Genomic DNA, 12,270 nt, shown 5'->3' with positions numbered 1-12,270 from the left:
GGGGGGGGGGCGGCTCCTCTCGGAGGTGGCTGCTTCTTCTGAGCCTTCGAAGAGCTTCTCGGAGGAGGAGAGGAGGCCGGGAAGGGCCCCGCGGGCACAGGGCGTCCCGGGCCTGCCCAGAGGCAGCTCCTGGGATCAGATGACCAGAGCCCGGCCCTCCGCTCCTGTCAGGCCGGGCCTGGCCTCCCGCTCCGGCCCCGAAGGGTCTTCTTCTTCCTCTCTTGTTCTCCAGAAGGCCCAGGCAGGGCGCTAACGCCGTGTCTTTCTGTCCCCAGCTACGGAGAGAAGGGGAAGGCGATCCGCATCGAGAAGGTTGTTTACACCGGCAAGGAAGGCAAGAGCTCTCGGGGCTGTCCCATTGCCAAGTGGGTAAGTGGCTCTACCGCAGCAGCTGGGACAGGCCAGCCGACGGCTCAGCCTGCCTGGCCTGGGCTCACCCTGGCAAACGCAGGCCGTGTCCCGGGATGGCCCCGGGCTCGGGTTTCTCCTTCCTTCTTGTTTCCATGCCCATGCGGGCCAGGGACGCTCTCATTTTTCAGCTCTAGCCTGGGTTTGTTGACTGACTCACTAAGTGACCTCCTGAATAAAGAGCTCTTCTTAGCAGGCCCTGGAGGCTGGCCTTGAGCTAGCGATCGGTATTCGGTGGCTGGCCAATAGAAGACGGATGTCGAGTTTCTCCAGAGGCTGGCTTTGTTGCAGGAGGGGTAGCTTTTAGAAAAGCAGCCCAAGAACAACAAGGTGGCTCTGTGGATAGGGAACCAGGCTCAGAAAGGAGAGGTCCTGGGTTCAAATCTGGCCTCAGGCCCTTCCTAGCTGTGTGACCCTGGGCAAGTCACTTAACCGCCATTGCCTAACCCTTGCCGCTCTTCTGCCTTGAACCGATGCCCAGCATTGCTCCTAAGACAGAAGGTGAGGGTTTAAGAAGGAGAAGCAGTTTTAGGCACCTCCATAACAAAGGGAGGAAAAGACCAAAGGGCCAGCCTGTGACTAGAAGGGCTGAAGCTGGGGATGGCCGGACAGCAAGGTAGGGGTGAAGGAGGGCGATGCAGAGAAAACACACAGAAAACAAGTTGAAGTGTGGGCCGTGGACTCAGGAAGGTTCTGTTCAGATTCTGCCTACCCTTGGCGAGACAGCACAGGAATTTGGGCTCCTCTCGTGTTCCTCCGGGCCCAAAGGGAGACAGCAAGAGCAAGTCCGTTTGTGTCCTGGTCCTGGACGCTGTCCTCATGCTCTTCTAGAACCAGGCACCACGCTGAGCCCCTTTTGCAAAGAGTGTTTCATTGGATCCCCCCCCCAGAACTCTGGGAGTTGGGCACTATTATTAGCCCCATTCTGTAGTGGAGGATACTGAGGAAAAACTGAGTCAGTGACTTACCCACAGTCACACAGTAAGGTGTGAGGCCAGATTTGAAGTCAGGTCTTCTTGACCACCTGCCCAGGGCTCTAACCATTGTACTCCCCGGGGCCTCTACAGAAGGAATCTGCGAGGGGGTCAGTCAGGTCAGCGAACTGTCAAAACTAAATTAGAGGAGCCCTCTGTGCTCCTTCATCTCCATGGAGTTTCTGAAGCGAGAGAGAGCTTGAAGCCTGTTTCTAATCTCGCCACGTGGCAGCCCCCCCTTCTGGGACCCCCTCTTTTATTCCCTCTCCTCTGGGCCTCCCGAGCCCTCCCGGGCCGTAGGGCACGCTGCCCCCTGGGGGAAGGGGTTCCCTTTACCCAGAACTAGGAGATGCCCATCCTGTGGAAGCCCAGAAAGACGGAGGGGGGGGTCGGCCGCACGAAAGCCCGCAGCCAGGAGGAGAGAGACAAGGCCAGAGAACGGGCCACCAGCTTTAGCCGTGGAAAAGCCCCCGTGACGCGGGAAGAGAGAGCGGCTTCCGCTGAGTGGGGGCCTGACCAGGAAGGGACAGGAAGGAGAGTGGAGGCTGCCGTGGGCCACTGGCTGAGAGAGGAAGGAAAGCTTGCGGGAGGGGTGCCCGGGCCCCTGCAGACAAGGCACGATGGAAGAGGGGAAGGACGGGAGGGGCGCGCTCGCCCCTCTCTGTCCCCCCTCTCACCACGGCCTCCGAACCTACCCTGCATGGAAACGGAGAGGCCAGAGATGGAGCCACGCGCCGTGCCGTGATGCTGGCCCGGAGGAGGGAGGCCGGGCTGTCCTGTGGCCCTCCCAGGCCCAGAGGCCGCCCCGGAGCTACTTTCTCTTTGTTAGCCGGTAGGGCTCGCCGAGTGGTGGAGGCAGGAAGCAAGAGGAGGTTGGAGCAGGGGGGAGATGTGGAAGGACAAGAGCTGCTGGCCCAGGCTTCCTGGAAGCTTGAGGTCCCGGCGGCCCCCTGCAGCAGGAGGAAACAAGGGGGCCGAGTGGGCCAGTGGGGGGCGCCGGGGAGGTCCTCAGGTGGCAGGAGATAGGCAGCGAGGAGCCACCTAAGCTTTCGTGAGTGGAGGCCAGCCAAGGTCTGCCTCCTCCACAGCAGAGCTCTGCCTCACTTCTGCTCCCGCCGTCTCGTTCTGAGGCCAGGGCCCAGGTCAGAGGCTCTGGCCGCCGACGCTTACTGCCCTGAGCTGTGAAAGCTTCACCCTCGCCGCTCCTGCTCCCAGGGAAGGCGTGCGGGCCTCAGTGTCGCAGTAACGCGGCTCCATTACCTCTCTGGGACTCGGTTTCTTCATCTGTAAAATGGAGTTGATGGTAAAATCAAGGGCGGCTTCCGGCGGTAGCGCTCTCCTTCTGTGACCGAGAGGAGGGGAATGGCGCCACCTCTACCAGGACGGAGCTCTGGGTCCCTTTCCTCCTCGTCTCCATTTTGCAGATGCATAAACTGAGGCAGAGTTCTGTGGCTGACAGATCCCAAATCACACACCTGGCCTTTGAGTCGAGCCTGACGTAGCCATCCTGATTGAGATGGAGCTCGGTGGCCCTGGGTTTGAATTCTGACTTTGTCACTCCTGTGGCTTTGGGAGTCGCCTGTCCCGGGTCCCTCGTTTCTTCCTCTGTGCCGGCGGGAGGTGCCTTTCAGCTCTTAAGTTTCCTGAGAGTTGAAGTTGGTCCCCTGGAATGGCCCCTCGCCAAGGGGCGGGGGGGGGCACAAGGAGATGCCAGCTGGCCAGGGGGCTTCAGAGGGGTAGAGGATCGTCATTCGAGGCTTGGGCAGACCTCAGAGACCTTGCTCGGTGCCCTCATTTTCCATTTGAGAAAACTAGAGCCCAGGGAAGGGAGGACAACTGAGAACCCTGGGAGGAGCTGCCCGGCCCCCTGGCCACCATCTAGTCCTCCTCATGTCACAGAGGAGGAAGCTGAAGCCTCCGGCAGGGAAGTGATTTGCCTGAGGTCACAGGGATTCAGGCGTCAGGATTTGAACCTGTGTCCTGGGCTCCCTTCCAGCTCAGAGCACCCGAGATGCTCTGGTGCATGTTTTTGAAAGTCTCTTCTGGCTGTAAGATGAGTGGGAGCAGGGCGGCCGGGTGGCTCAGTGGGTTGAGAGCCAGGGCTAGGGATGGGAGGTCCTGGGTTCCAGTGTGGCCTCAGACACTGCTGGCTGTGTGGCCCCGGGAGCTCGCCGTTGTGTCTGGGGAAGGCGCCACAGAACTGATGGAAGGGGAGGCGCATTAAAGAGAAGGACAGCCGGATGGGAGGGTAAAGCGCGGGGCGCGGGTGCTCCTCTCCCCGGGCCTGTCGCCTCGTTCTTGGGGCGACGCTGCCCGGCAGGGGTGCTGGCTCTTCCCTCCGGCTGGGCGGGCCCAAGTGACCGTGTGGGCGCTGCGCCCATCTGCAGGTATACCGGCGCTACACGGAGGAGGAGAAGCTGCTCTGCTTGGTTCGACATCGCTCGGGGCACCGCTGCGAGCAGGCCGTCATCATCATCCTCATTCTGGTCTGGGAGGGCATCAGCTCCGAGCTGGGGGACACCCTGTACCGGGAGCTGACTGAGACCCTGCGCTGCTACGGGAATCCCACCACCCGGAGATGCGGCCTCAATGACGAGTGAGTGAGCCGCAGCCTGGGGAGGCGGCACGGGCTGGCGGGAGCGGGAGGCTGGGCCACGGAGAGGCCTTTGCCCCCACGCAGGGGCACGAGCCTGGCCCACGTGGCGAAGACCCTCCAGGAGGAGTCGCCCGGCTCCTCGGGCGCCTGCCCCTTGCCAGCCGTGAGGCCTGGGTGTGCCGCTGCTTCTCCCTCGAGCTGCTGGAAGGCCTCCCCGGCTGCCCATGGCTGAGGGCCTCCGAGGCCTCGCTGTCTGGGCAGCCTCTAGAGAGGACGTGAAGGGGCCTGCGAGGGCTGCTCCAGGGGCTCAGGAGAAGGAAGGGACGTGGGGCAGAAAGTCTGGAAACACCGAGGCCGTCCGAGGGGCAGAACTGCCCGCCCACCCCACAGGGGCATTTCCTGAGCTCCGGCTGTGTGCCAGCTGCTGGCATGAGCTCCCCCAAGCAGGTGCCATTCTGATGGGCAGCCTGTGCCCAGAGGAGGATGGACACATGAATGCAGGCTAAACGCAGCCCCTTCAGCAGTGGGGGAGGGCACAGGCAAGGCCTCCTGGGCTGGGGAGCCCGGGGTCTCGGGGCAGCGGCTCCCGGAGCTCTAACGTGTGGCTTGTTTTGCAGTCGAACCTGCGCGTGCCAGGGGAAAGACCCGTCCACCTGTGGTGCCTCCTTCTCCTTCGGCTGCTCCTGGAGCATGTACTTCAATGGCTGCAAATATGCCCGGAGCAAGTTTCCTCGCAAGTTCCGGCTCACGGGGGACAATCCTGAGGAGGTGGGCGGCTCCCCTTGTGCCCCTCTGGGTGACCCTGTCAGGAGAGCCACTTGGCCGCTGCCGGCTCGGGCTCTCTGGGCCAGGACGGGCAGCCGCTGGGTCTCCATGGCTGCTCTGGCCTCTGGCCTCACCCGCCCCTTCTTCCCTCTCTTCGCTGCCTCTTCCTTTGACCATGCCTCGGGCCAAGCTTGTCTGCGCAGGGTGCGAGGGACCATTAGGGATAAAGAGACCGCTGGCCCCAGTGACTCCCTGCCCGTGAATCTGGGGGTGGCAGTCTGCACCCCCACCCCCCTAGGGTGGACGGCCACGGTGTGGTCTGGCGCCTCCCTCACCGCCATTACCGGCTGCCCCAAAGGTCTTAGTGCCACTGTGACCGGCCGGCCGAGGGCCGTGCGCTGCCGGGCGTCTGTCCCGTCGGCTGCTCTTTTGCCCCTTTCCCTCGGCCCCAGCCACTCCGGCTCCCAGAGAGAGCCCGGAGGAGCTCGAGCGTGTGGCCCGTTAGCGCCACGCGAGACGAGTCCCGGAGAACAAGGAGCGGTTCTGGGATCTAGCGAGACGGAGAAAGGGCGGGGGGCCTCCTGGAGCCGTGCAGTCTCCTCGTGCTGCAGTTCCTCTCTCTGTGAAATGGGAACCCAGGCGTTCTGGTCTTCCTTCTTCCCACCCTCCGTTTAATGGCTTCCCGAGTCCACTAGGATGGCTCTGTCCCTGCCTCGGTGCAGGGGGCAGCCCGGCATGCCCAGCCTGGCTCTGTCCCAGGGGGCCCGGCCACCCTGCTTTCCAGTCCTAAACCCTGCCCCATCCTCCGTGACGCCACCCAAGCCCGAGGCCCGCCCAACCCCAGAGCAGCCCCTCAGCATGATGTCCCTGATGGCTCCCACTTGCCCGCCTGAGCCTGATGGCTTCCTTCTTCCCTTCACAGGAGGAAAATCTCCGGAAACACTTTCAGAACCTGGCCACTCAGGTCGCCCCGCTGTACAAGAAGCTGGCCCCGCAGGCCTATCAGAATCAGGTAACGGCGCCCCCCACTGCCCCTCCCTCTTAGCGCTTCAGGACGCGCTCGCCGGGGCAGCTTCCGCCTCGAACCCATCTCCGGAGAGGGAAATGGAGCTCAGGCTGACAGACAGGGATGATGCCATGAGGAACAGGCTGAGAAGGGATCCCCAGGCCTGCCCCGGCTGCTTCTCCTCTCCGAGGCTCTCTGCCTCCTTTCACCCAGAGTGAACTGAATGCCGGAGGCCCCCTCGCACCCAGGGCAGCCCCCCCTGTCTCTCTTCCCCTCCTCCTTTCCCCCCAAAGCTTCCGAGCGCTGCCCCCTCTGCCTCCTGCCTGTCAAAACTCGACTCACTTCTACCTGGCTGTGCTTAAGGAATGAGGCCTGGCTTTGGTATCGGGACCCAGAGACCTTGGCAAAGTCCCTCCCCAACTTTAGTCATAGAAGTTCATCTGGAGGAGGAAACCATTGGCCCAGATCAGCTCTTGAATCCTCTGATCCTCAGAGATTTGCAGACGGCTCTCCTGCCTCCCCTGCTCCAGGCTAAAGATGCACAGTTCCTTCGAGCAATCCTCCTTTCCCCTCTCCGGGTAGATGCCCTCTCTCGGCCAGGCACCAGCTAGGCCCACTCTACTAGAACCGACCATGTTCTGACTGGTGCCCAATAAAGCCTGACCAGAGAGTAATGGTAAGGGCAGGCGGCAAGGCCTAGAATCGGGAGCGTGCCTCCAGGCCCTGACAGAGCAGGGTGACCCTGGGTAGGTCATCGTCCCCAGGCAACTCTCAGGTGCTTTCTGGTTTCAGTAAAGCTCCCTTCTCCAGTTTAGTTTAGTTTAATTTGTTTCTTTTGATTAGGATGAATTTGATAAAGGGAGATAGATAGGAACACTTTCTCCTGCAAGAGACTCTAATGAGAGGGAGCGAGAGGAAGAGATAAAGACAGAGGGGGAGACAGAGAGGGATGGAGGGAGAGAGAGAGAGAGTGTGAGTGTGTGAGAGAGTGTGTCTGGAGTCAGGATCCAACCTCAGATATTTCCTGGCTGTGTGAATGTGGACAAGTCATTGTAGCTTGGCCTCAGCTGTGAAACGGGGATGATCCTGGCATGTACTTCACAAGACTGGTGGGAGGATCACACTGATGTTCTTCAGCGCCGGGCAGCGTCCTTGGTACCTTTTCGTTGAGCACTAGAAGCTAAGCGCTGCCATTTCACTCGCTCTTTGGGCACGCTTTCTCCTTTGACTTCACCGTCGCCCTGTGAGCTCGGTGCTCTTATCATCACTCCATTTTCCAGATGAGAAAACGGAGGCTGAGAGAGGTCAAGTAAGATGTCCAAGGTTGCACAGTCAGCAAGTGTCTGGGACAAGATGTGAACTTGGAGCTCCCTGATTTCTCCCTGTTCTGTTTATTCCCTCTGCCACCTAGTGGCAAATCCGAAAGTTAGTCTGGAGGATTGTGGGACGCCCACAGGTGGGCGTCTCCCCTACAAGGGTGCGCTGCCCAGTCAGCTGAGCCAGCTCTCCGGCCCTTCCCACAGGTGAACAATGAAGAAGAAGCCATCGACTGTCGCTTGGGGCTGAAGCCGGGCCGGCCTTTCTCGGGGGTCACAGCCTGCATGGACTTCTGTGCCCATGCCCACAAGGACCAGCACAACCTATACAACGGCTGCACTGTGGTAAGGACGCCTGCCCACACTCCCCTTCAAAGGGGGGCCGGCGACCCCCTCCTCACCCGCAGAAGCCCCCCTGCTTTGGGGAGAAATACTGGGGCACCGGTCCCGGGCCACCAGGGCCTTCCTTTGGGCCAGCTGCTCTCACTGGCTCTCCAGCCCCCGAGGGCGTCCGGCCACTTCCCATTTTTCATCTTTCCTGGAAATTTCCGGGCGTGCGTGTGAGAGTTCACGAGGGGCTCGGGAGCTGGCCCGGCAATTGGGAAGAACTGGGCCAAGCCCCGCCTCTGGGACCCCGGGCGGCGCACAGTGTGACCGCTTCTCGGTAGCTGCAGGGGCGTGCCGGTGGTGGGGGTGAGGACCGAGGGGGACCCTCTCGAGCGTCCCCTCACCTCGGGGAATGGAAGAGCCAGAGATCCCGCCTGGCCGGGCAGCCCTTCTCTCTCCGTCCCCCCCCCCCCTCTGTCCTCCTGTTTTGATCGCGCACCGATGGCTCATGGGAGTGTCTGACACCGCGTGCAGGAGTCCCCGTGCGTTACGTGCACACGTATGTGCTCATGCGTGTCCGTGTGCATGCATCTCAGGACGGAGCGGGCTGGGTGTTTCCGCCTGTGCCCGAGGCCTTCTGTAGGGATCTGGGAGCTGCCAGCTCTCCTGGGCTGCCCTTCCAGCCTCATCTGGGGAAGGGAGTCACTGAGAGAGGAAGAGGCTCCAGAGCTGGCAGGAAGCCCCGGGAGCAGGGAAGGGCAGGCTGCCTGCAGGGGTGCCCGCAGGGGCTCCGAAAGCCAGAGAAGAACCCAACGGTCAGGGCGTCAGAGGCTGGTTCCCAAATTTCTGCCTTTCCCGTCGGGGCAGCCGGTGCCCCGGGTGTGACCGCCCTCGTTTCACCCGGCCAGGAGTAGCGCCGAGATAGGGGAAGAGGGCTGACCGCTGCCGAGGCCAGCTGGCAAAGTCCTTTTAGGTGCATTGTCTCACGGGACCCTCACAACAGCCCTGGGGCGCAGGCGCTGCTGCTGTCCCCATTTGACAGCTGAGGAAACTGAGAGGTTCAGGGCTTAGCCAGGGCCACGCAGCTAGGAAGCGGCAGAGGTGAGATCTGAACGCAGAATATGTCTCTGTGTGGGCCAAGTAAGCCTTGGTGGTGTCAGGGAAGCCCCGAGGCCTTTGGTCTCCCCCTCCCCCATTCAGTCGCCACTCCGGGGTGGCCCCAGTGACGGCCCGTCGCCTCCTGTCCGGCCCCTGCAGGTCTGCACGCTGACCAAGGAGGACAATCGCTGCGTGGGCCAGATCCCGGAGGACGAGCAGCTGCACGTCCTTCCCCTCTACAAGATCGATAACACGGATGAGTTTGGCAGCGAGGAGAACCAGAGGGCGAAGATGGCCAGCGGGGCCATCCAGGTGCTAACCGCCTTCCCCCGAGAGGTGCGCAGGCTCCCCGAGCCGGCCAAGTCCTGCCGCCAGCGGCAGCTGGAAGCTCGCAAGGCGGCCGCTGAGAAGAAGAAGCTCCAGAAGGAGAAGCTGCTCACTCCAGAGAAGATCAAGCAGGAGGCCCTAGACATCCCTGAGCTACTCCAGCCCGATCCAGGTGAGGGCCCGGCCCTGACAAGGGGCTGGGGGGTCTGGGGCTCGGGGGTGCCCCTTTGTCCGCAGGCGGGGCTCAGAGGTTCCCCCTAGTGCACAGGCGGGGCTCGGAGGTGCCCCCTAGTCTGTAGGTGGGGCTTGGGGGTGCCCCCTAGTCCCCAGGTGGGGCTTGGGGGTGCCCCCTAGTCCCCAGGCGGGGCTCGGAGGTGCCCCCTAGTCTGCAGGCGGGGCTCGGGGGTGCCCTCTAGTGCACAGGTGGGGCTCAGGGTGCCCCCTAGTCTGCAGGCGGGGCTCGGGGGTGCCCTCTAGTGCGCAGATGGGGCTCTGAGGTGCCCCCTAGTCTGCAGGTGGGGCTCATAGATGCCCCCTAGTGTGCAGGCGGGGCTCGGAGGTGCCCTCTAGTGCACAGGTGGGGCTCATAGATGCCCCATAGTGCGCAGGCGGGGCTCGGGGTGCCCCCTAGTCCGCAGGTGTCGGGCGGCCGCTCATCAGGGACTTCTTTAGGGAGCTTTCTGGTGGCCTGCCGGGGGCGTCAGAGATGAGGGCTGGGCACGTGGATGCGGAGCTGAAGGGCCTGTAGTGAGGAAGACCTCGCCGGGGGCCGGTCCTGCTGTGGGACACGGAACTGATCCCGAGGCGGCTTCGGCTGCTCGGCAGGTGCCAACCTGCCCTGTGGAGGGCGTTTGGATGCCAGTTAGGCCACCCTAAAAACAACGCCTCTCAGCGTGGCCCCTTCCGGGCTGGCCCCCAGCTCCCTGCTGGCGTGCTCTGAGAGCGGCCAGTGGCTGGCCAGAGCCTTCTGAGGGGAGGCGGCGATGGGCTGGGAAGCGGATCCTCCTGCTCCTCCCCCGGAGCCTTCGGCTCCCTCTTCTTCCTCACCTCGGTGGACTCAGTTGGGGGATGACGCGGGAGGGTGGGGCCGGGGGGCCCGGCGTAGGGGGGCAGCCTGGATCTGGGCCCCTCCGGGACGCCCCCTTCCCCCCGGCTCGTCTCACCGGGCGCGCTTGGTTCCTCAGGTCTCTCTTTGAAGAACGGGTTGTCCCAGCAAGCCCTGAAGCCGGCCATCAAGGTGGAGCCGCCCAATCACTACAACTCCTTCAAGTACAACGGCAACTCGGTGGTGGAGAGCTACTCGGTGCTGGGCAGTTGCCGGCCCTCGGACCCCTACAGCGTGAACAGCGTCTACTCTTGCCATTCATACTATGCACAACCCAACCTGAGTCCCATCAACGGCTTCCACTCCAAGTTCGCTCTCCCGTCCTTCGGCTACTACGGCTTCTCCCCCGGCGGCTCCGTCTTCTCCTCTCAGTTCCTAAACTATGGTGCCAACGGCCGGGGCCCGGGCGGCTGGGGGGGCCCCCTCGGGGTCTTCGATAAAAAGCCGGATCTGCAGGCCCTGCAGAGCGGCCTGACCCCGGCGTACGGCGGCCCCGAGTTCTCCGAGCTGCCGGCTCAGGCCGTGGCCAACGACGGCCACCACACGCCTCACCACCAGCCTGCCTACCCGGGCCCCAAGGAGTACCTGCTCCCCAAGGGCCACCGGACCCGCCCCGCGGCCACAGAGCCTCCCCCCTTTGCACAGAGCGGCCCCTGCTTCGGTCAAGTCATCAAGCAGGAGCCGTGCGACCGCCTGCCCCAGGCCGAGCCCCTCCCCGGGGTCCCCGGGAGCCTGGGCAAGCCCCCCGTCCCCGAGGCCTCCCAGAACGGGGCCAAGGAGCCCCTGTGGGGGGGAGCCCCCCCCGGCAGCCAGAGCGCTTCTCCAAAGAGGACTAACGGGGTGCCCGGGGCCTGGGGCCTGTTCGCTCCCGGAGAGAGCCCCGTCCTCCCCGACAAACTGGGGCCTTTTGGTGCTAGCTGCGTGCCCGCGTCCCGGCTCTCGGACGGCCAGTGGGGCCTGTTCCCCTCGGAAGGGGGGCAGCCCCCCCAGCAGCCCTCCCTGGGGCCTCCCAACGGAGCCGGCCTGCTGAGCAAGGCCTGGAGCCCCTGCAAGTTCCGCGAGAGCACCCCCAGCTTCAATGGGCCCAGCCTGGCGGAGAAGCCGTGGGGCCTGGGGCCGGACTTCGGGCCCGCTCTCAAGGGGAGCTCGGGCTACGCGGACAAGCTGTGGGGGCCCGCCAAAGGGGACGAGGGCAGGACTCCGGCGCCGGCCGACAAAGCCTGGGCCTCTTTCGGGGCGGCCCTCGGCGCGGGGCCCCCCAAGCCCGAGGACAAGCTGTGGGACGCCCTGAGCCTCGGGGAGGGCCCGGCCGACAAGAGGGCCCCGAAGGAGGAGGAGGCGGGGGCCGGCGGGGGCGGCGGAGGGGGCCCGGCCGCCGCCGCCGCCGAGGAGGAGGACGAGGAGCTCTGGTCGGACAGCGAGCACAACTTCCTGGACGAGAACATCGGCGGCGTGGCTGTGGCGCCCACGCACGGCTCCATCCTGATCGAGTGCGCCCGGCGCGAGCTGCACGCCACCACGCCGCTGAAGAAGCCCAACCGCTACCACCCCACCCGCATCTCGCTGGTCTTCTACCAGCACAAGAACCTCAACCAGCCCAACCACGGCCTGGCCCTGTGGGAGGCCAAGATGAAGCAGCTGGCCGAGAGGGCGCGCGCCCGCGAGGAGGCGGCCCGCCTGGGCCTCGGCCACCCCGACGTCAAGCCCTACGGCAAGAAGCGCAAGTGGGGGGGCGCGGCGGCCCCCGAGCCGCAGCCGGAGGAGAAGAGGAGCCCCGTCCCCACCCGCCACGTGCCGGCCATCACCACCGACTCGGTGGTCACCGTGTCCTCCTACGCCTACACCAAGGTCACGGGGCCCTACAGCCGCTGGATCTGAGGCGCCCGAGCCGTCTTACCTCAGCGTCCGGGGCGCCCGGCCCGGGCCCAGGCCGTGGTGCTCTTCCCTCCCCCCCTGGGCCGGAGAGCCGGGCCGGGCCGCGCGGAGAGCCCCCCCGAGCTCCCTTCTCTCCTCTCCTCCCTCGCTGGCACTTTGGTGGAGGAAGAGGCTGGCTGGCGGAGGCTTCCGGCGCCCCCCGTGTTTCTAGGTCGGGGCGTCCCCGGCCCGGCGGGGCTCGGCCTCTCTTTTTAAGAATCTGTCCTGGGAGCGGACAAGAACGCAAGCAGAGTTTCTAGCATCCTTTCACAAAGGAGTGGTTTTTAATTGCCATTTAAAATGTGTATTTATTGGACTTTTTTAAAGAGGAACAATGATGACAAAGACCCCAGCCGGCAAGAGAAGCCAGAACCCAGCGGGGCAGGCAGCAGGCGGCTTCCGCTCCCGCCCCAGCGCTGACCACTCGTCCGCCC

The 12,270-nt window shown here is 64.0% G+C and overlaps 1 protein-coding gene across 1 annotated transcript in view; it reads left to right on the top strand.

The window, feature by feature from the left end:
* Positions 1-11,800, top strand: part of TET3 (tet methylcytosine dioxygenase 3) — a 116,529-nt gene extending 104,729 nt beyond the window's left edge. The window contains exons 6-12 of the mRNA XM_044659250.1: positions 233-369; positions 3,770-3,978; positions 4,596-4,746; positions 5,666-5,755; positions 7,273-7,410; positions 8,650-8,989; positions 10,002-11,800. Coding sequence (XP_044515185.1) covers positions 233-369; positions 3,770-3,978; positions 4,596-4,746; positions 5,666-5,755; positions 7,273-7,410; positions 8,650-8,989; positions 10,002-11,800 — 2,864 coding nt within the window. The remainder of the gene's footprint in view (positions 1-232; positions 370-3,769; positions 3,979-4,595; positions 4,747-5,665; positions 5,756-7,272; positions 7,411-8,649; positions 8,990-10,001) is intronic.
* The last annotated feature ends 470 nt before the right edge of the window (positions 11,801-12,270 follow it).

Source organism: Gracilinanus agilis, chromosome 2 (genome assembly GCF_016433145.1).
Source record: "Gracilinanus agilis isolate LMUSP501 chromosome 2, AgileGrace, whole genome shotgun sequence".
Taxonomy (NCBI): domain Eukaryota; kingdom Metazoa; phylum Chordata; class Mammalia; order Didelphimorphia; family Didelphidae; genus Gracilinanus; species Gracilinanus agilis.
The sequence above is the reverse complement of the archived record's forward strand: the minus strand, read 5'-3'. Positions and strand labels throughout refer to the sequence as shown.